We start from the raw sequence: 22,132 nt of genomic DNA on the forward strand, positions 1-22,132 counted from the left end.
TACACACTTTATGTTGGCTTGCCGAATACAAACAGAAAGTTTGAAACGGTATGTACTTATGCGAGGGCCTAATGATATCAGATCATGACCAAGACTACAAATATAATGCATCGACGAAGCTACTATCAGGAAAGATATCGGCGAGGGACACCCAAATCAAAAACAACAGAACCTCATGCGACCATGCGCCTCATCTATGGACTGCAAAGCCTCGACCTTCAATGCGCCAAGGGGTGCCGACGCCACAGCGACTGCTACGCCCTCGGCCTGCGTTGATGCAGCATTCTGTGGATTGGAACTCGTTCCCGCCTCGTTGCATTGCTGCTTCAGCCTTGACTTTGTAGCATGACTAGCGGGCTTTGACGCTCCTGCAATTTTGAGCGGACGATATACGGTGCGTTTTTCTCGGGCGCAGGCATTCCTCTACATACTTATATGAAGATAGACCTATGCAAGGAAGTGCAAAAAAGAACCCACACGTTTGGCTTGGCACAATGCTACATCGACCACTCTTGATGAGCGCTCTTGCAATCCGTTGTCCGAGGCTGCCCTGGTGCGCCTTATTTTCGAGAAGAGATGTCGAGCCCGGTCGATAGGGAATGAGGGAGGCGCTGGACGCTGCGTAGCGTGCTGAATCTTGTGGCGTTCTCCCGTGCGATGCCGAGAAAACTGTATGCCTGTTGATAAGTTCATATAACTGGTGATAGTGAACCACTGACAAGACTTCGGATTACTCCAGTGTTTCGGTTGTAGCGAGCACGGGAACGAGAATGAGTTGCGAACTGCAAGAGGGGATCGTTCAAACAACAATTTCATGGGAATCGACATGAAACAAACGCACGTTGACAGATCTCTCGTTGAAAAAGTCGCCTGGCGGGCCATTTTCCATTCCCGGCGATTGTGTTACATCGAACTAGCAAATCGTGAGTAGGGGTGGTAATGGCCTAGAGAGCAGAAATGTGTCACGCACATTATCAAATGCTTCGCCAGCGGCATCCTGTGACCAGTGAATGTTGGGAGCTTGCTGAGATGGCCTTTTAACAAACATACCTCATTTTCTGCCTTTCTAATGCGAGCTGACAGCGCAGTTATGAGGTCATCCAATGAGCCAGAGTGGTCTGGGTGACCGACAGTGTACAAAGCTAGAACTTCTCCATGGAGGGCCTTTGCCTCATCGAGGTCGTCCTGATCGTGTTCAGTATCAAAGCGGGTGGAGAGTGCACTAGCAAGTTCTATCACCAAGCGAGAATGATTTGGGCGACGATCTGGGTGCAAAGTTAGTGCCTCCCTCTGAAGTGTGATCGACTCGTTGAGGTCATCATTACTACTTTTGTGCTTGAAGCGAGTGGAAAGGGTGTTTGCGAGGTTACTCAATGAGGCAGACCGAGCTGGATGACCGGGTGGGCGCAAAACCAGTGCTTCCCTGTGGAGTGCTATTGCATCTTCAAGGTCTTGGTCATCACCGCGGTGGTTAAAGCGGGTAAAAAGAGTTTTGCGAGGTTAATCATTGAGGCTAACCGACCTGGGTGATCGGGTGGGCGCAACGCCAGTGCTTCTCTGTCGAATGCGACCGCCTCGTCCATGTCTCGGTCATTGCCTCGGTGATTAACGCTGGTGCAGAGGGTGCTTGCGAGTTGATTCAATGAGGCGGACCGACCTCGGTGACCGAGTGGGTACGAAGCTAGCGCCTCTCTGTGAAGTGTGAGCGCCTCATCGAGATCTTGGTCATTGCCTAGGTGACGGAAGCGGGTGGAGAGGGCAGTCGCAAGGTCATTCAATGACCCGGGCCGACCTTGGTGACCGACTGGGCACAAATTCAGTGCTTCCCTGTGAAGTGTAAGCGCTTCGTCTAGGTCTTCGTCATTGCTTTGGTGACAAGAGCGGGTGGAGAGGGCAGTCGCAAGGCTATTCAATGAGGCGGCCCGGTCTGGGTGACTCACTGGGCACAGAGTCAACGCTTCCCTGCCGAATGTGACTGCCTCGTCAATGTATTCAGAATTGCCTCGGTGCTCGAAGCTAGTAGAGAGAGTATTTGCGAGATTATTCAACGAGGCAGACCGATTTGGATGACTTAGTGGGTACAAATCTAACGCTTCCCTGTGAAGTGCGAGGGCCTCGTCAAGGTCTTGATCGTTGCCTCGGTGACGGAAGCGAGTGGAGATTGTGGTCACAAGGCTATTCAATGACCCAGACCGATCTAAGCGACCGACTGGGCACAAAGCCAGTGCTTTCCTGTGAAATGCGATTGCCTCGTCAAGGTCTTGGTCATTGCCCCCGTGGTTAAAGCGAGTGAAGAGCATAATCGCAAGGCTGTTGCATGAGGCAGGCCTATATGGATGACCGATCGGGAAAAGAGTCAGTACTTCCCTCTGAAGTGCGATGGCCTCGTCGAGGTCATGGCCACGGTGACGGAAGTGGGTGAAGAGGGCAGTTTCAAGGCTGTTTAATGACCCAGACCGATCTGGGTATCTGGCTGGGCACAATTCCATCGCTTCCCTGACGAGTATGATTGCCTCGCCAATGTCGTCGAGGTTACCTCGGTGCTCGAAGCGAGTGGAGAGTGTGTGTACAAGATTACTCAATGAGGCGAACCGACCTGAGTGACCAGGTGGGCACAAATCTAGCGCTTCTCTGCGAAGTGCGAGCGCATCGTCGAGGTCTTGGACATTGGCTCGGTGCTCGAAGCGGGTGGAGAGTGTGTGTGCGAGATTGTTCAATGAGGCGGACCGACCTGGGTGATCAGGTGGGCACAAATCTAGCGCTTCTCTGCGAAGTGCGAGCGCATCGTCGAGGTCTTGGACATTGGCTCGATGCTCGAAGCGGGTGGAGAGTGTGTGTGCGAGATTGTTCAATGAGGCGGACCGACCTGGGTGATCAGGTGGGCACAAATCCAGGGCTTCTCTGTGGAGTGCGAGTGCTTCGTCGAGGTCTTTATTATTGCCTAGGTGACGGAAGCGGGTGGAAAGGGCAGTCGCAAGGTTATTCGATGGTCCAACCCGGTCTGGGTGACTGACTGGGCTCAAAGCTAGCGATTCCCTGTGAATAGCGATCTGCTCGTCAATGTCTCCGAGACTACCTCGGTCCTCGGAATGAGTGGGGAAGGTGTCCAAGGAGTTGTTCAACGAGGGGGGCTGACCTGAATGACCGACCGGACCTAAAGCCAAGGCTTCCCTGTGAAGCGGGACAGCCTCGTCCAGGTCATCGTCATTGCCCCGGTGTTCAAAGCGGGTGGAGAGCATGTTTGCAAGGTTATTTAACGACACAGAACGATCTGGGTGACCGACTGGGCGTAAAGCTAAGGCTTCCCTGTGAAGTGGGATAGCCTCGTCCAGGTCATCGGCATTTCCCCGGTGTTCGAAAAGGGTGGATAGCATGTGTGCGAGGTTATTCAATGAGGCAGACCGATCCAGGTGACCAACTGGGCGTAAAGCCAAGGCTGCCCTGTAAAGCACGATTGTCTCGTCCAGGTCATTGTCATTGCCCCTGTATCTGAAGCAGGTGGATAGCATGTGTGCGAGGTTATTCAACGAGGCAGATCGATCCGAGTGACCAACTGGGAGTAAAGCCAAGGCTTCCCTGTAAAGTACGATGGTTTCGTCCAGGTCATTGTCATTGCCTCGGTGTCTGAAGCGGGTGGATAGCATATGTGCGAGGTTATTCAATGAGGCAGACCGATCCAGGTGACCAACTGGGCGTAAAGCTAAGGCTTCCCTGTAAAGCATGATTGTCTCGTCCAGGTCATTATCATTGCCCCTGTATCTGAAGCAGGTAGATAGCACGTGTGCAAGGTTATTCAATGAGACAGACCGATCAGGATGATTGACTGGGAGTAAAGCCAAGGCTTCCCTTTGAAACGCGACCGCCTCCTCTAGGTCATTGGCACTGCCCTGGTGTTTGAAGCGAGTGGAGAGCGTGAATGCGAGGTTATTCAATGAGGTAGACCGCTTTGGGTTACCGGGCGACCATAAAGTCAAGGCTTGCCTGAGAAGCGCGCCCGCCTTGTCCAGGTCATCGACATTGCCTCGTCGGTTGAAGCGGGTCACCACTAGAGCACCTAGGTTACCCAATATTTCACCTCGCTGAGACGCTCTGGTGTAGTGTCCCAGTACGCCGTAATGACGGGATATCACTTCATCTAAGGCATGAGGATCGTCACTTCGCAAAAAAAGCTCGGCTCGACGAGCAAGCTCATCAAGGGACCAAGGAGGCATGGACGCAGTGGGCCCCTCTGACCCAAATCCACTTATATAGATGACCCGGTGCAGAGGTTTCGATTGCAAGCAGAGCTGATCTATGGATGTGGTTGTTGGCGGGGCAGATATCGAGAATTTCATTAAGTAACTCTTCAGCCACATCGGCATCCGCTTGAAACCCCCTTTTCGCGAAACGAGACAGCAGAGCATTGGCGAGATGGAACTGGGTGAGAGGTCGGTCTGGATGACCGGCGGAACGCAAATCCAAGGCATCTTGAAAGAGAGAGATAGGGATATCGAGGTCGAGGTAGGTTCCATTAGCCTGGCATTGGGTGAACTTCGCGGTAGCTAGATTAGACAGTGCCGCAGAGCGGTAGGGATGATCAACAGGGCAGAGATCGGAGGCGCGTTCAAAATGCTGTATAGATACATCAAGATCCCTCCCATATTGCGTCCTGTGGTATCGAGCGAGAAGATGATGTCCGGCATCTGTCATGAGCATTCACGTGGGCATCTCGGAAGACGTGGACTGCAAATTATGAGCTTTCATTGTCAAACTGTATTGATTACTCACGGGAGTGATGGGGTAAGGAACTGCGGCGTCGTCTTCATGAAGATTTCGCTGCTCCACTGTGATGAACAGTGAAGTACATGGAGACACAACGTCCCCCACCTTAGGCTGAAAGGTGAAGGCTTCGTTATCTCGTCAACATTCGTCAGGAGTGATTCGCAATAGAATTTACTAACGACATGCCCGTTCACTGCGATCCAGCAATTCACCAACAGAGATTTCGAATGTGCGGAGTGGTTCTCCCTGACCGAGCATAGGACTTGATTCAAATGACGCATAAACCCGAAACCAAACTTTGGAAGATGGCTCCAATGGCCTAGAACATTTCTCAATACATGCAGGAGAGATTGGACAAGGACAACTTACAGGGGTATCCGCTCGTTCCATTCAACAACGGCCTGATCGATGTGTACAACTTTGTTTGTTGTCTGCCATTTAGCGCCATCAGCCTGTACTGTTACATGAAAGCCAACTGGGATCCGTCGAAGACCAAGGGAAACATCAGTCGCCCGAATGCCTGTTTGACAGCCGTTAATCCCTTTGTTATGGTACTAGAAGACACGTACTAGTGATGCCGACCGTTTTGATGGCCTCGAGATTCGCGGTACTGGTAAGAGCATCAGGAACGTTCAACGGCTGCACAACGCGGTGCCCGTGTTCAACTACAGGGAGGTTATGATCATCTTGGGGGCCAACTCCAGCGTCCGAGAAGTAGAAAAAAGGAAGAAACAGTAGTTTAGACCAATACTTGGCGACAAGATGCATATTGGAGAGCGAAAGAGAACTGCAGCTGGTCGATCATGCATTCAAGCTGCACCGCTGCAACTGCACATACAGCATACACGTGTTGTTCGTGAGGTGACATGATGATTATGATTTGGTAAGTAGTGCAATTGCAAAGAAAAGACGCTGGGAAGAACGAAGTTTAACGCGTTTAACGAACCACCACAGCGCTGCTTCTGTCTGGGGTTTGGGCTTGGCATGGGCGTCTTTGGAGCTTGCATGGTGGTTGGGTGGCTGTGCTAACTTGTCGCACCTTTACTGCTGTCGTCGACTCGTCGCACATCATTTGACACCGAAGCTTGGAAGTCTCGTCTGACGGGCGAATCCGAACCACACCCAGTGGAATAGATGAAAAACTTTATACTTTGTCACCCGAGGGCGTCTTCCGGTCAAGACCCCAACCAAGCGATAATAGTCAAATGCGATATTCCACAGACTATTCCCATCGACCATGTCCTGCTTGAAGTCGACCGCTTCGGTTTCTCCGCAAATAATGTGACATACCAAGCTTTGGGCGAAACCTCCCACTTCAGGTCCGTCCCTCTCCATTAGACATGTTACCTATTCACTTTGGCATACTAGGTATTTTGATTTCCACCACGCTCCAGAGGCAGCAGGCGTTTCCTCAAAAACGCACGGTGTGACTCCTGTGTGGGGCTTTGGTACCATAATAAAGTCCACACACTCTAAAGTTCACGCTGGGGAGCGAGTGTACGGATACCTCGCCCCAGCACGATACCTTCTGCTGCCCGTCTCTCCGGAAGTGAACAAGTATGCTTTCTTTGTGCCGCGACCTCATCTTCCTCCAGGTGATTTACTTCAACAATTGATCCAAGAAGCTACTGACGAAGTATCATAGATCGTCGACCATATAACCAGGTTACGCGGTGCGCCGGGGACCCATTATATGACCCATCGCCGATTGTGGAAGATCTCACTATGCTTTATCGTCCTCTTTTCTGGACTTCGTTTTGGTGCGAGGACTGGCTCAACTCGTCCAATTACAAGGGAGGGTCTACTCAGATCCTTTTATCCTCTGCCTCCTCAAAGACAGCCTTCTGCTTGGCCTACCTTATTCGCAGGCGTAACTCCCTACAGGGGAGTTCGAGACGGATAATTGGGCTGACTTCCACGAAAAATCTCGATTTCACCAAGCACCTTGCTTTGTACGACGACGTCTTTGACTACGAATCATTTGATACATCACTGGTCGGGGACTGCGCAAGAGGAAACTGTATATATGTAGACGTTGCAGGCAACGATGCACTGAACGCCAGAGTGCGCAATCATTTCCGCGCACGCGGTCACTCTGAACTCATCGCTTGCATCGCGCTCGGCTTGACGAATGTATCACCTTCTACGGTCAACTCCTCGTCAGCCAACTGGGGGAAGAATGACTTTTCTGTGGGGGCTGGTTCAGAGGCACTACCAGAAGCCAACCCACAAGTCGAGCATTTTTTCATGCCGGAATGGCTTGCTATCCGCAAGCAGCAGCTTTCTGTTTCTGCGATCACTCAGATGCAGAAGGAGGCTTGGACCAAGCTTATGTCCGGCTGTCGTTCCTGGGGTGTCTCGCTTCGGAGGGTTTGTGGCCCGAACCAGGTGAAGGCTGCGTATGAGGAAATAGTCAAGCGGGGACTAGCTCCAGGAGATGCGTTTGTATGGAGTTTGTGGGAAGAGACTGCTGAGACTGGTTCAAAGGCGAAGTTATGATGGGATATTGCGCATGCTGTCCTTGAACATCCGTCTCCGCATTGGTTGGGTTTCAACACAAACGTATGTTATTACTCAAACTGTTCTCCCGAGTTCCTCAGACTGCGTCTGGTCTTCCTGGCTATATTTTCGAGGACTTTACGATGCCTATCACCAATGTATGTAGCTCGTCGGGGCTTTGCTTACACATTGATATTGAAACACGCCTCAGGAGTTGACACATACCCAAGGTCAACATTGCCACACACTTAGCATCTGCAATGTTACAATTTCGTCCGTCGAAGCGCAGGAAGCAATGGTGTGGAGATATCATCACAAAGTGTCGTTCAAACTACGCATCGGAAGGTGGAAACTTCTCAGTGAACTACTCGCGGTTTGAGATGCGAGATTTTTCAGCTGCATCCAATGCACACGCAAACCTTGCAAGTCGACAGGATGGCTACTATGATAGCACAGCGAGCTCAGTGCATCTCAGAAGGTGGGCAGGCGGAATGACGTATACAAGATACAGCCGTTCGGACAGGTGGTCACAGTGATGTGCTGGAAGAGCAGCTCGACATGAGAAACAGGGGGATTCGTGCAGTCCTGCAGGATAGACGGTGATGTTATTCAACAGGCTCTCAGCACTGCCAGCCAGATTCGACGACAAGTCGGAAAGCGCTGGCTGTATACTAGTACTGTCGCAGGGCAACGGCGAAGGAAGTTACACCGGGACAAGTAAGGACAAATGCGTATGACAACATTCTGCCTTAATATGATCAGCCTCATGTCTTCAGTATGTAATGGGTCACGAGGCACAATGTTAATGCCGACAAGGAGCATGAGGTACACGCACCCCCGCAGCAGTAACGCCCACAATCCCTCCAACAAGTCCACTTCGACGGTGCTCAACACGACCATTGAAGATCGACCATAATGACAGAAGAAGTATGGTACCCCATTACTCCAATCACCACACCCACTCGAGCGTTTCATCATGAAGACACCATAACTGCATGCGCAATCTTCCCTGATAGACGACATATGGTGGCAATTCACTCAGGAACGCTGTGTCTGTGGGACTTACAGGATGGGGTTGTGATGAAGAATATGGAGGGGCATCGTAATGTGGTGTGGGCAGTGGCGGTATCACGAGATGGAAGATTGATGGCAAGCGGTGACTACGTAAACGGAGAGCTCATCATTTGGGACGGAGACACCGGAGAACCTCTGACTGAAGCCATCAAAGCCCACACCAAATTGGTTCAATCGCTGAACTTTTCACCAGATGGCGCAGTGCTGGCGAGTGGTTCAATAGGCGAAACCACTTTGAAGCTATGGTGCACAAAAACGTTTCAGCTTCAAGGAGATCCAATAGAGTGTGGCAGTGAAATCTCCTGCGTTCGGTATTCGCCGTCTGGTGAACATCTTGCCATCGCGACATCAGAAAATATCCAAATATGGAATCAAGACACAAAGTTTTATTTAAGCTTTGATTCAATACCAAGGAACTCCTCACTCACCTGGACCCCCGATGGCACTCGCCTTCTCACAGCAGGCTCTGATGGAGCCATTCTGGAGTGGGACACGTTGACCTGGCACCAGGTCGGTCATCCATGGCAAGGACATACCAACGGCATCAGCGCCATTGCCATCAACCCTGCTGGCACTCTTGTCGCCTCCGCATCTTATGACAACCATGTCCGCATCTGGCGGCTCTCGGATCGAAAAACCATCGCAATATTCCAGCACTCCGAGGGAGTGTACTGTGTCACCTTCTCTATGGATGACAAGCACATCCTCAGCAGCGCTTCTGAGGGTGATGTCTGTGAGTGGCTAGTGCCAGAGGACGTTCTGCTGGAGAATGCCTCTAAGGAACAGGCTTCGAACGAGGTACCTTTGCACTGACTGACTGTCATTTCGATCCTCACACATTGTTTGTAGGATGCCCCACCCATCAAGACCGATGTATGTCCCCTTTTGTATGATTGAACCCATGTTTTCGCCCTTCTCTTATAACGCAATATAACCTTACGCCATGCAGGTCCTAAATATACACACGACAGTTCGCAATGCATGCATATCTGGGGACTTGCCTGCTGCAGAAACGCTGCTGACCCAAGAGATTGATACCGATGCCAACAACTACCGCTCCTATGCCAATCGTTCTTTTGTTATGGCGCGAAAGCACGACTGGGACGATGCGCTTGATGACGCGAAGAAGGTGAGATACACCGATCCATCATGGCCCCATTACAAATGGCTGATCGTGACGTAGTCCATCACCATTCAGCCCTCGTTGACAGGCTGTATCTCCAAGGGCATTGCGCTCTGCGGAAAAGGGCACATCAGAGATGCGCTCAAAGCATTTGATATCGCGTCCATGTTCACAAACGGAGATTTAGAAACAAATCATTTCCTTCTTTTGATCAAGGCAGGTTAAATTGTTTTTGCAAATGCCATGCTTCATCGTGGGTTTCAGGCCATTGCACTTTTCAATGCGGATCAACACGAGGAAGCAATTCTGCGTGTACAAGAGCTAGCGGACACTTGTCCGAATAACGATACTCTTGCGTGTCGTGTCGTGGAAGTGAGTTCAGTTCATATAATTAAGACCAGGTTCGTGCCTTGACACTGATCTCCGCAACTTTGCACGTCAGGCGTATTTACATGTCCAACTGGGAATCAATGCCTTGGATAGCGCATGTCACCATGAAGCTGCTGACCACTTCGCTGCCGCTGTCAAATCCTGCTCTTTCTCGTCGACATCGCGCATTGATTACATCTATGAGGACTTGGTAGTGGTGCATTGATATCTTACATCCGAAGTATTTTTTCATACTCAACCGCGTGCTTTTGGCAGCTCTTCGGATGGGATCTTGAGTCTTTATGGCTGACTGCACACCAGAAACGGTGCCAGGCTCTCCATTTGGCAGGTAGGCCTGAAGATGCCCTCGAATCGCACCGACACATGATGGACGCTGTTGATGAAACTATGAAGACCAGCTGCCTCAATTGGTCTACTGGCAAGTCTTCAGTAATGTCAACCAAGGCTATAGTCTCACCCTCATTCCATCAGCTCTCCAGCAAGAATGCAGCGCGGCCACGGTCGATGACCATGTACCTTGCGCATGTACTCCCTCCATCATCCTTGGTCAAGGCGAACATGACAGCACACAAGGTACAGGACTTGACTCCTCCCGGGGAACGAATGACGTGCGTCCAGCAGCGTGTACTTTGTTTCTCGCTGACATATCATTCATCACAGCAACCCCAAACTCCCTCGCCACGACCCCTGCAGCGCTCGGGGTTCCTCAAGAGACTTCGTAGTATCCCTCGTCCAGCTCCCCCGATATCGCCTACCAACCTACCCCCTACCACCCCTGCCACCACCTTCAAAGCCCGCCTACGACCCCTATTGAGCTGGCGGCCCGTTCACGCAGATTCCGCAGCGCCACCCGTCATAGACGTTCCTTTCGCGCAAGGTCTATCGGTGAGCATGGTTGATGTTTATCACTGTGTCTTTAATGTCTCATAGATAAATATCCAGCGCCATGCCGCAGCGCACACTCCCTGCAATTCGGATGATCGATACACACGTGATGAGGACTGGGATTCTCCTGAATCGCACCCCAATACACCGCAGCCATCCGCAGCAGGGCAGATTGACACGGGTACGGAAGCGCACGGAAGAGGCCCATGTGTCCGCTTCTAGAGGGGGTTCGTGGACTCCCTGTATTTCAGATAATTGTTACTACTATTGTAATTTTAGTGTGAACTCGAAGCATTGTTTCATTCCTCATTCATTCTCGATCGCAACCCCGCTATTCATGACAGATCAATGCAACAACCCCTTCATTTTTCGACGTCTGCATCGCGATCGCCACATGCTGATCGTCTGACCCTGCTAGTGCATCGTGAATTATCGTCCCTCAGCGGACACATGCACTTTCTACATATTGCAAGGCGAAGTTGTTGTGTACACACAGTAGCTACACCATTGGATACATGTAACAATGGGAACGCGTACAAGAAGTATTAGACGGGAGTAAGACAAATATACAAGGGATACTTTACGGTGGCAGGACATTGAAGAACAAGGGCTCGGTTAATCATACAAAATAATGGAACGGAGAGAATTTTAGGTGCCTTTCTTGAGATCTCCAGTATTGGGCACGCCAGTTGTTGCTCTGGGTCCTTGGGGTACCTTTCCTGACGATTTAGTCGCCGGCATCGACTTTGTGTCCCCAGGTGCATTGGAGGAGGGGTCTAGAGTCACTTGTATCATAGCCATTGACGACCTCGGGCCTTTATGGATATGCTTAGGGACAGGCTTAGGCTTGGTTCCTGCTGGTGGATTGGCCTTTAACATAGAGTTGCGTGATGAAGTGGATTGGCCTCGTGAAACCGCACTCCCAGACCTAGTTGAGGGGGACGAAGACAGAAGAGTGTTGGATAGAGGTGTTGAGAGGTCATCCTTGCTGCCTAGAGACTATGAATTTGATTGATATGTCCTTGAAAAGAGAAACCCACTAAATTGGCGCAGCAAAGACGGCCTGCCTTTCCCAGAGGACGATGATGAGGCTTCTCTGTTAGGGGTGGCGGATGTGGCTGCTTGTGCGCTTCGCGGCTGCTCCGCGCTTGTAGCTGTTGAGCAGGTCGATGACCCAGAGGGTTGCTCCTTTACAGGAACATTACTGAGGTTGAAGTTTCTGAATTCAGCCTGTTTCTTGGAGTTTGTGGTCTCGCAGGCTGTCGATGCGGCGAGGTTACCCTGCCCGGGTCGTAGAAACCGGGCTCGGGGTTTTGCCCCAACCGTGCTCTCGGCTGCGAGCTGAGTCTCCAAGCCTATGCTACCTGATCTATGATGCGCGTCATCCTCCATGGCATCGCTAACGCCTGCAGAAGCGGCGTCGGATGGACTCGCGCTCTGAGGTATACACGAAGTTGGCGAGTTAGCCAAAGTTTTCTTTGACGATGTCGCACCGCCCGAGGAAACTGATCTACTCGCTTGTGCAGAATGTTTTCGAAATTTGAAGTTGAAGGCAGGGTTCGCGATGATTGGTGAAGATGTCGCCGATCTCGACCCCGAGGGAGTCACAACCGGTGAGTTGGATGCAGCAGACGTGACTCTATCTTTCACATAGCTGGGAGATGAGTCAAGAAAGAGTCTGGGCCGCTTTGTAGCAGGTGTGGAAGTATCGGTCGTGTCCGAGGTACGCTTGAGATTGGTCTTCTCTGCAGGAACAGAGTCAACTATCTCGATAGTGCTAGCACCTGTAGGCGCTTTGTTCAACACAGTGCGCAGTGACTTTTGCTTTGCTAAAAAACGTATTGGTGACTAAAAATGTGATATATTGGCTCGATGGTCGCTTACCAGTAGCAACCCGCGATGTGATTGGCATAGGTCCTGATATGATTTCTACGTCAGTCGATGACGCCGAGTCGATCTCCATCGGGCGTTCGGCAGAGGAACCCGGTAATACAGTGCTTGAGGAGGACTTGGACTTCTGCTTCTCTATTTTCTTGGGGCCGGGGATCTGTTTAGATCGCCGATCGACTGTTCCGTGAAGCTTAGTACGGGATTCTGAACCTGAGGGCAATCATACGAACCTGTCGATGCGGGGTGCGTTCCAGGCGTTTTGAACTGGGTTTGATCCGAAGGCGTCGATGATTTTGATGCACGAGCTTTCTTCCCTTCGCAACTGCCCTCTGAATGATTCTTCGGCGCAGACTCCGTCGTTAATTTACGATTTGAAGATGCCGCGAGCATGTCCTGCAACTCTTTTATTTGTGTATTGCGAGACTTGACCAAAGCAACGGCTTCATCTTTTTCCTGGCTCGATTTAGCGTGGCGTTCCCGGAGCGAGGTCAGCTCCTTTTCGAGTTCCCCTATTCGTGATACGTTGGCCTTAAAAACATCCTCGGAGACACTGGCTTCCAGTCGTTTCTGCAAGTCGTCTATCTGTGCCTTTCGGAGCGAACTTGTTCTAGGTGATCACAGTGAGCAACCATGACGTCACATGCTGCAACGGTTACATACTCTTTGTATTTCTGCAATTCGGCGACCTGGAGCTGCTTCTGAGAGTCACGCTCCTTTGCGACTGCATCTGATTTACCCTTCCATTCATTCGCGACGGCCTTGATGTGTGCGAGCTGGCTCTGTAGTTCACGAACTTGCGCGGTTTTAGCTTCAAGAGAGCTCTCCAGTGCTTGCCGGTCCTTCTCTGCATTCGCCTCGGCTTGACGTTGTTGATCTTGTGAGAGCTGATCAAACGTGCTGGCGGAAGACTCGTTTAGCAAGACGAATCAAGTGAAGAGTGAGAAGCGAGCATACGATTTAAGAGTGATCGCACTCTCTGCCATGGTTCTCTTCATCTCGTCGAGGGCAGTAAATTTGGCCTTCACTGCGTCATCTCGCTCTGCTTTCAACCATAATATCTTATTTTCCAGTTTCGTGATTTCGGATTGTCTTTGGTCGAGCTTCTTCGCGTTGTCTTCCGTTTCCCTCTTCGAGCTTTCGAGCTGGTTTCGATCATAGCCCAGATTACGCAGGTCGCTCTGGAGCTGATTGCGTTGGGAGACAAGACTTGCGTAGCTGTTTTGAGTGGCGGATAAATTATCGCTGAGGTACTTAATTTGTTCTTTGAGAACTACGACAAAATTCGATGGCGAGCTGAGGAGGTGCTGGATAGGAGGGGAAAAACTTGGCTTGCCGTCGGGGGTATTGGAGGGGTCGGGGAGTGGCGTATCTGAGCTATGGATTTTGGATGGGATGAGTTCCAACCATGGCGTGCCTAGGATTATCTTCGGCTTGTTGGAAGTGTCAGAGTCGTCTTGACTGATGGTAATGCCAACCTGCTGAAGCGCATCCTGAACCGCCATGAGGTGAATACCCGCGGCGTCTGCTGCTCTTGCGGCTTCAGATGCGGTGCTCTGCGCCGCAATTACGTCTGCTCTGGCCAGGAGAGCGACATTGTGTGCTTCAGTCACTTCCTTTGTATATCTCTCCCGTTCAGTTGAGAGGAATGAAGCTATGTGCTCAGCATCACGTCGCTTGATTGATTCTTCTATAAACTCTTTCGAATATAATGAGCGATGTTCGTTATATTGCTGCTGAAGATGTCCTATCTGTCGCTCGGCGTCACTCAAAACCTGTTGTCTTTCAGTCCTAATTAGATCTAGGATCAAGTTAGCACCATGATGTATAGAGCTAGACACCGCCCCTATAGGGGCAGATTGTCCAGTAGTGTGATTGTTATTCGAGGTGGCGGTGGATGGTCGTGACCGTAATTGGATTTCACGGTGAATGAAAGGCTGGGAAGCGCCATTTGATGTGATATCATGAATAAGTGTCGCAGATGAAGTCTGTTGTGGTTGCACATCTGTGCCGAGGATGGCTTGCGGAGTGGCCATGCCTGCAAGCCAACTGCAAGCTGAATGAAATTCTCATTCAATCTTTGAGGGCGTTGCAGCCAAATTTGGATTGTTTGGATCTAAAGCTTTTGCCAAACAACCGTCCAAACTACGCTCAAGCAACGACTTTGTAGGAATTCCGGTACTCTATATGCATGCAAACCGACACATTCCACAGCCCCCTCACAGTGCTGGGGAACCCTACAAAGGAACGCCATCAGCCTGTTTACTTTGCGATCCCTAGTTGACACGTACTTCCACAGGGTTACGCGCTCGGATCGACCCAAGTCAGATGCCATCTCCGATTGACATGATAGAATCAGACAAGGAGCAATGGGAAGGACAAGCATTCATGACATTACCCGGGAACAACCCGCCGTTATCAACAACCGACTTCACAGCGTTTGACCAAGGTGAGCCTTATTTCCTGCCAGGAATGTGGCACGCAGGCCAGGTGCTGTGAGTGGTGCAATGTGGAAAAAACCTTTCCACGTATTCATACTTGGCTCACAGGAAGCTTATCACCTCGGCTTCAAGTCTTGCTACAAAATTATTGACCGAATCTTCTGTTTACAGGAAACTCGAGCCCAAAATACGTTAGAGTATCAACATGGAACGTTCCAAGCTCCTCTCACCTGGCGAAAGAGTGCGATATCCCCCTTGCGGCAATTTTTCAACCCTTCGCAGATCTTGATCCTCGCGAAGAGTCGATCCCGGTCGTGGACTGCGGTGATACGGGTCCTCCTCGGTGCGAGGAGTGTAGAGCGTACATCAATCCTTGGTGTGCGTGGACTGCTGGTGGATGCAGATGGAAATGCAATCTTTGCGGTCACGAAACTCAAGGTGTGACATGACCTCTATAGTGAATATCGTCTCAGTCTTACTTTCCAGTATCGCCGGATTATTTTTGCAATTTGGACGCAAATCTCATGCGAATGGATCTTCCAAACCGCCCTGAATTGAACAAGGGAACTGTTGACTTCGTCGTCTCAGGAAAAGAATACTGGGCACCTCCACCTTTACCAAGGATGAATTCATCCTATTTCTCAATCGACCCTCCTTCCTCTCAAGCACGCGAGCCGAAATCCCTGAACTACCTTTTTGCACTCGACGTCTCCCTGGACGCCATACGAACGGGATTTCTCAAGTCCGCCTGCGTTGTTCTGCGAGATGTGATATACGGCAGTACTTACCTCGATGGGACTCAGTCGGAGCCGGCCTTTCCCCGGGACTGCCAGCTTGCGATTCTGACATATGATACATCTTTGCACTTTTACAATCTGTCTGTAAGCGCGCAACTCCCATCATTGCATCAAGTTGATGTAGACGATTTCTAGCCAGCGTCATCGCTGGCGAGCATGATTGTGGTCTCCGATTTAGAGGAAGTCTTTATTCCTTTGCGTGAGGGCTTGTTCGTAGATCCCTGGAAATCCAGGTCAGTAACGTTTACTGCCATTATTCTCAACTCACTCTCACTCCCTCTCTAAGGACCGCCATCGAAGGTCTACTTGAGGCATTACCGGAACGTTACCTAGATACCGTCATTGGTAATGCAGCGCTGGGGGGTGCGCTACTTGCTGGTCTAGCTTCGCTCGTACGTCCCAGCTATTGATCAGGTGGTTCAAGTTAATGTCTGTTCGTGCAGGCAGGTCGAGGGGGTCATATCATTGCTTTCCAGAGTGTCTTACCTGCAACTGGACCCGGTGCTCTGGAACCACCAGGTGATCAGGCATCATTATATGGTACGGAGAAAGAGCGAACTATGTTTCTCCCGCGTCACCAGACATGGAGAGACATTGCTGAGGAGTGCTCAGAGGAGGGTATTGGAGTGAGCATGTTCCTTGGGATGAGCAAACCCATCGATGTTGGATCTATTGGCACGTCTTGCTTTTTTTGCTGCCAGTGCCCCCATCGCTAAGCAGCTGCACAGGTATCGTATCTTCTGCCACTGGCGGCGAACTGTTTTTCCATCCTAGGTTCAACCCTGCACGAGACCAACACGTTCTGGCTTCTCAACTACGGCGTTTACTAACTAGGACGACAGTGTATAATTGTTTATTGCGCGTACGGTGTTCCAACGGTAAGCGTTCCGCAATGGTTATTTCCTTTGAAGACGTAACTAAGGAGTATGATGCGCAGGCCTTCGAATATCGAAGTACTATGGCAATTTCCATGAACGTTCTCTGTCTGACTTGGACATTGGAGTCCTTGACGCCGACAAAGCCATATCCGTACATATTGAGCACTCGCGGAAGTTGGATGCTCGGGAATATGCTTTCTTGCAGTGTGCTGTGCTGCATACAACACCAGATGGTCAACGCCGTGTCCGAACATGTAACCTTGCCTTGCAAGTGGCAGACTTGGCCGCCAATATTTTTAGGTATGCTGATATGGATGCCGTAGTGTGTCATTTGGCAAGGGAATGTCCGACTTAACCTTCTCCCTGCCACCTTCATTTTCCTCACGCGTCCCTTCTAGCTATGACAAAACTGACTTCACGGCGAATGGTTCACATTCGAGAAGAGTTGACCGATAGATGTTCGTCGATATTGCTCGGCTATAGGCGAAATTGTGCGGCTGCTACCGCTGTCTCTCAAGCGAGTTTGCTCGACATGATCTCCGTTCTTTTCATTAACAAGATTCGCAGCTAATTATACCTGAAGCATTTCGAGCTCTACCTGTATACACTCTAGCGATCGCGAAGTGCAAACCCCTCAAAGGTGCGTTATTTAGCCGTTCCTCGCTTCGTCAACCGACACGCTTTCGCAGGTCGTAATGTGTCCGCGGACGTGCGCAACTATCACGCTCAGAAGATCCTATCTATGGGTGTGCGCACCACAATGCAGCATCTCTATCCCCGCCTTCTGGCGCTGCACGACCTGGCTGACAACGTAGCGCTTCCAGACCCCACAACAGGTCAGATGTCGTTTCCGTCACTAATGCGGGACAGCCATACCTATATGGAAGCACACGGTCTTTATCTAATAGGTAGGAGCTGCTCTTCTCTCGATACAACCTCTTTACCTACGTCTTTCCATCAGATAACGAAGATCTCATGATATTTTGGGTCGGTTCCAGTGTGTCCCCACAATTGCTTCTCGACCTATTTGACGTGGACGACCTCCTGGCTCTGGATCCGGATACTGTGAGTGCCTGGGCTGGCTGGGATATCCAGCCTCTGATCTCTGTCATCACAGATCCAGCTCCCTGTTCTTGATACTCGATTGTCGGCTCAGGTCAGAAATATACTGACGCACCGCTACGCTCAACGAGGTCGCACTCCGAAGATGCTCCTCGTCCGCCAAAATATGGACGGTACGGAAATCGAATTCAGCGACATGCTTGTCGAAGACCAGAACAACGCTGCCATGGCATATTTAGACTGTAGGTTTCATTTATGAGCCGCGGGCCTTCCTTACTAATTGACAACTTAGATTTATGCTTGATTCATAAGCAGATTAACGCTGTGGTATTGTACATTGTCTTTTTCATCCCCCTCTCGACTCACTTTATTTCCATAGCTTACAAACGGCGAGTCATTATCTGGAGGCTCGAGCTTACGAGGATCCCCGTGGTAACACCATGCCGTATAACTGGTTCACTCTTGACAGCATACCCCATTGCCCTGACTTTTCATATCGTTAAATTAACTGCTATTTCTATGTTTCGGTTTCGATTCCCGATATCAACACCCTGAGCTTTAATGGTTCCCTGAAATAACGATTCAGCATATGGCGTGAGCTCCCCCGATTCCCACTGGTGCTGCTATGCAGGGCATGATTCGTTGGTCAGTCCGGCTGCTTTTGCGTGTGAGCAAGTAAGGAGTCCAATCTTACGATGCCGTACTCTGATAGTGCCGCTGAAGCAGTGCCAGAATGTGTTGAAAGAGGTATTCCCGTCGCGGTTGCGCTGCACTGGCCGCCCATAAACTGCGATAAAGTTGCCAGGCTGATTGAGATGTCAATTGCCGACCCAATAAAAATCCACGTGAGGCTGACACGATCATGCAGGGTTAGACCCATCGTTCCTGATTTTAAGCGTGTTCTATAATATCCCTAACGGCACGCAAGGCGCCCACGCCAGTCCCCTACTCCCAAACATGAAGCGTAAGAAAGTAAGTACCAGTATTTACGCGCGAGAATCATGCCGGTTGCTGGGATTCGCACCAAGCCGCCGAAACTCGGAGTTGTAAGGGCGATGTGAACGTATTTCCGTACTGCTTATGATATGTATCTGGAAGCTAGATCCAGTCGACGTTCAGAATGTTCATGTCCGGCAACATCAATCATAACCAACATAGATTCGGCAAAGTCCGCTGCGATTATAAAGATCCCATTTATCTGATAATTATCAGTTCATCGATCATTATCGTTACCACTCTTATTGCACAGTACTGGCTGTATGTATTGGCTTTATGCGACGGGTATCAAATGAACCACTGAATATGATCGGACTTCACATTAATAGACCCGGCGGAGCTTAGCATTTCCCTGACTAGCGATGTTGTTAGATTCAGTGATTCTGAGAATATAGTAGCGGGCTGGCAGCGATACATAGTGCCAAAACTTGAAAAGATGCGTTCATATCGTGGGTCGACCGGTCAAGATGTACTACTACATATACACAATCAGCGTTGTGCACAGATAACAAGCACGATTGGCCTCATAATCTGGTCAATGATCTATCAGGAGCCGCATCATGATGATATGGAAACTTGTGCTTGATGGGCATTTGGTACACTTTGGTATTAACTTGTAACAAATATCAATCAGATAGTTTCATATCCAACGTGACGTACCCTGACCTGCGGTTCTATCTCGTCAAGATCATCGCACAGAAATAACGATATATCCGGCCCTTTTCGTCCCCTCGTACACGCGAGGCGAACGTGGCTAATGATTGGAAGACACGATATTGTTCATGACAAGATCATGGGACTGAAAACTTGGTCGCTGTCAAATGAAAACGATAAAAACATACACATGGGTTGAGCCGGCTGTCGACCAGTGACAAAAAGAACGAATCCGCGGGGACCCAGTCGAGGGGCCAATGGCATCAGCCTCTCTGGTTCCTAACACTGTTCAGCCCCTGGAACTAAGTATAGAGGCGTGTTAGCGCAGAGGGAAAAGTTTATTTAGCAGGTCCGACTTTGGAGGACCGCCCCGATTGGCTTCGCGAACCGGTTGACCCTATAGCACGGAGGTCGGTAAGCACGACAGTGATGCTCTTTTACTAGCATCTGGATTGAATCGCCTCAACAATAGGGATGCCCGACTTGAATCGATCACGAGACACGCACGACTTGATCTGCGACTTAGCCGCTCATTGACTACATAACTCCCGAAACTAGTCCAACGCAATATGCCGTTTCTGGCGGCGGCACGAGTCAGTGCTCGTAACACGGCAGGACACGTGACCGCAGGTGACGGGTTGGAGCTTAAGCCTTAAGGCAAAGGCTTCGTAGTGGCAGAGCCTCGCGGCTGGTACTCCGCCATTTGGGAGTCTTGTTTCCTTGGAGTCTTGTTCACATCAACGGATTTAATGATCTTCATCCTCGTGTCAGGTAAAACCTGGTAAAACACCCGTGGAGGTTTTAGAATACGTGTTGAGCACCCTCAGTTTGACCGCGGCATCACGAACCATGCGTGCAAGAAACTCTACGTGCAGGAACCTACAGGGGGATCCTCAAATGCTGTCAAAGCTCTGGCTTACATGAGCTTACAGGTGAAGGGCTGCCACTGATCGATCGTAAAAAAGCCACGTTATGCGATACAATTCAGCGTATAACTATCAAAGCATTCGTGCCGCGCTCGGCGCAAAGTGCATATAATAGTACTAGAGTGAACTCCTCGTTTCAGCATGAATGCAGCAAGTGAAATCTATCCCTGATGAGTCAACGAGATCAACCGATTTGAACATATACTAGTAATAGACCTCAAAGTGGGAACACGGGGAACACCCGGTACGCACATTAAGTGAAGCTCCGTCACGTTCTCCGGCGGCCATGGTCACCTTCATCGTGGAGTGGAGTCTAGGTGACCATTATTGACACATAACCAATCAGAAACGGACTGGAATCAGAAAGATTTATGACTGATTGTCTCTGATTGTGTGTCAGTGAGTAGTAATCGGTTTTTGTGAAGTGGCCAGTGAGAACTTCAAGAAGGGACTCCTCCGAGTGCTTGGTGGGGCGGCTACTTATGTTGCTTAGCTCTTTTACATGGCTGCAAAAGAAAAGAAGGGTAGTCGAAATTTGTGTTGTGTCAAGACCCCCAAGAAGAATAGAAGGGCGGTGGCGTCCTGAACACCGAGTCCGCGACAACGGTTTACAGCATGATGATATAGAAAGGCACAATCGATTGACAATAGCTAGACTTTTATATCACTCCGCTCACCTCGTTTTTCATACACCTGCCTTCCTCGAGGCTCGCGGTACAACCTTTCTATGCTGGTCTATGAACCATAACAGTATTTGCCCGGCCGTTCAAACTGCGATATTCGGTTTCGGTGTAGTAAACATTGAGTAAACAGAGGAGTTTCCAGGTAAGTAGTAAGCTTCTTCAATCCTTCTTTCTTCTGAGTGAATCTGAGGAACGACAAGCGATCGTTGTACTAGTACATGTCACTGGTCTGTTGCAATGACCGGCGCATGGCAAATCGTTGGGTTATGTCTCCGAGCATCAAGTCTGTTTAGAGTGTTGGACGCCGAGCATGTGCGGTATGTCCCACTGATGCTATCTATAATATTAGATCTCTCACCCTTCCGCAGATCGAGTCCATATGATTTCCGCGGACAGTTAATACTAAATGGGTCAAGAACTAGGCTAAAATCAATTTTGGTTGCAACGGGACTTCTGCGGACTCTCCGTTCTTCTGAGTTTCCTTGCTTGCAACAGAAACTTCTGTGGCCTCCTTTTTTACTATTGAATTTGGTTCAGAGGCCTTAACTGTCTACATCTTCGGAAATAAGTGCCTGAAGCAACTCTCGCCGAGTTTCCGTCTGTTTCCGCACATAGTGTTTCGGGATCTGTCCCTCGTCCCCGCGGATCCGTGTGCAAGGGATGGTACTCGTGTGTGTATGTATCAAGTCGCCGATGGGTTCACGTAGCGCCGTATTTCCTCAAAGTATACCTTCGTTCAGTCAGCTTCAGTCAGACCCTTCTGGCGTTCCCAGACTTCCTGACTTTCAAGGGTGCGCTTCCAATTCTCGCATGCTGACGGCTCGAGGCACCTTAATGTTCGCCCTACTAATACATTAAGATTTTCACATTTCATCACTAGTTCTCAGCCCACATGAGCTCATCGCCCGCTCTTACTCTATCGCGATGCGCGACCATGAACAATAGTATCATCGTTGGTGAAGACAAGATGCCAATAGTCTCTTCGCCCGGTTCTCTTCACAAACAGTCACTGGATGCCTGTCAGAAGGAGACACTTCAATGTCCACAGCAACAGCAGCCCGCTGTTGTCGTCACGC

At 50.1% G+C, this 22,132-nt stretch overlaps 6 protein-coding genes across 6 annotated transcripts; 3 read left to right on the forward strand and 3 right to left on the reverse strand.

The window, feature by feature from the left end:
* Positions 1-1,433: 1,433 nt before the first annotated feature.
* Positions 1,434-4,211, reverse strand: EDB91DRAFT_1059248 (TPR-like protein; the record flags this gene model as incomplete). Its single annotated transcript, XM_041314226.1, has 2 exons — positions 1,434-2,197; positions 2,867-4,211. 2 exons carry the CDS (start codon positions 4,209-4,211, stop codon positions 1,434-1,436), a joined length of 2,109 nt encoding a protein of 702 aa, XP_041173175.1.
* Positions 4,212-4,603: 392 nt separating this feature from the next.
* EDB91DRAFT_740853 (uncharacterized protein) lies at positions 4,604-5,679 on the reverse strand. Its single transcript, XM_041328249.1, has 5 exons — positions 5,331-5,679; positions 5,131-5,281; positions 4,941-5,080; positions 4,768-4,886; positions 4,604-4,722 (listed from the first exon to the last, which is right to left on the reverse strand). The coding sequence occupies exons 1-5, from the start codon at positions 5,527-5,529 to the stop codon at positions 4,696-4,698; spliced, it is 636 nt and encodes a 211-aa protein (XP_041173176.1). The 5' UTR covers positions 5,530-5,679; the 3' UTR covers positions 4,604-4,695.
* A 216-nt stretch (positions 5,680-5,895) lies between these two features.
* Positions 5,896-7,260, forward strand: EDB91DRAFT_1239013 (uncharacterized protein; the record flags this gene model as incomplete). Its single annotated transcript, XM_041321795.1, has 3 exons — positions 5,896-6,080; positions 6,130-6,356; positions 6,407-7,260. The coding sequence occupies 3 exons, from the start codon at positions 5,896-5,898 to the stop codon at positions 7,258-7,260; spliced, it is 1,266 nt and encodes a 421-aa protein (XP_041173177.1).
* A 4,000-nt stretch (positions 7,261-11,260) lies between these two features.
* On the reverse strand, positions 11,261-14,669 carry EDB91DRAFT_741063 (uncharacterized protein). Its single transcript, XM_041328250.1, has 6 exons — positions 13,577-14,669; positions 13,283-13,519; positions 12,853-13,229; positions 12,617-12,799; positions 11,773-12,561; positions 11,261-11,724 (listed from the first exon to the last, which is right to left on the reverse strand). Exons 1-6 carry the CDS (start codon positions 14,653-14,655, stop codon positions 11,381-11,383), a joined length of 3,009 nt encoding a protein of 1,002 aa, XP_041173178.1. The 5' UTR covers positions 14,656-14,669; the 3' UTR covers positions 11,261-11,380.
* Positions 14,670-14,806: 137 nt separating this feature from the next.
* Positions 14,807-18,233, forward strand: EDB91DRAFT_1239014 (uncharacterized protein; the record flags this gene model as incomplete). Its single annotated transcript, XM_041321796.1, has 16 exons — positions 14,807-14,879; positions 14,919-15,068; positions 15,232-15,498; positions 15,547-15,941; positions 15,993-16,090; positions 16,144-16,249; positions 16,301-16,532; positions 16,586-16,735; positions 16,795-17,079; positions 17,134-17,243; positions 17,303-17,375; positions 17,425-17,643; positions 17,697-17,800; positions 17,853-18,039; positions 18,090-18,124; positions 18,177-18,233. 16 exons carry the CDS (start codon positions 14,807-14,809, stop codon positions 18,231-18,233), a joined length of 2,541 nt encoding a protein of 846 aa, XP_041173179.1.
* Positions 18,234-21,207: 2,974 nt separating this feature from the next.
* On the forward strand, positions 21,208-21,775 carry EDB91DRAFT_741409 (uncharacterized protein). Its single transcript, XM_041328252.1, has one exon. The coding sequence runs from the start codon at positions 21,294-21,296 to the stop codon at positions 21,600-21,602; it is 309 nt and encodes a 102-aa protein (XP_041173180.1). The 5' UTR covers positions 21,208-21,293; the 3' UTR covers positions 21,603-21,775.
* The last annotated feature ends 357 nt before the right edge of the window (positions 21,776-22,132 follow it).

This window comes from Suillus paluster, assembly GCF_016628075.1.
Source record: "Suillus paluster strain FC165 chromosome Unknown EDB91scaffold_68, whole genome shotgun sequence".
NCBI lineage: Eukaryota > Fungi > Basidiomycota > Agaricomycetes > Boletales > Suillaceae > Suillus > Suillus paluster.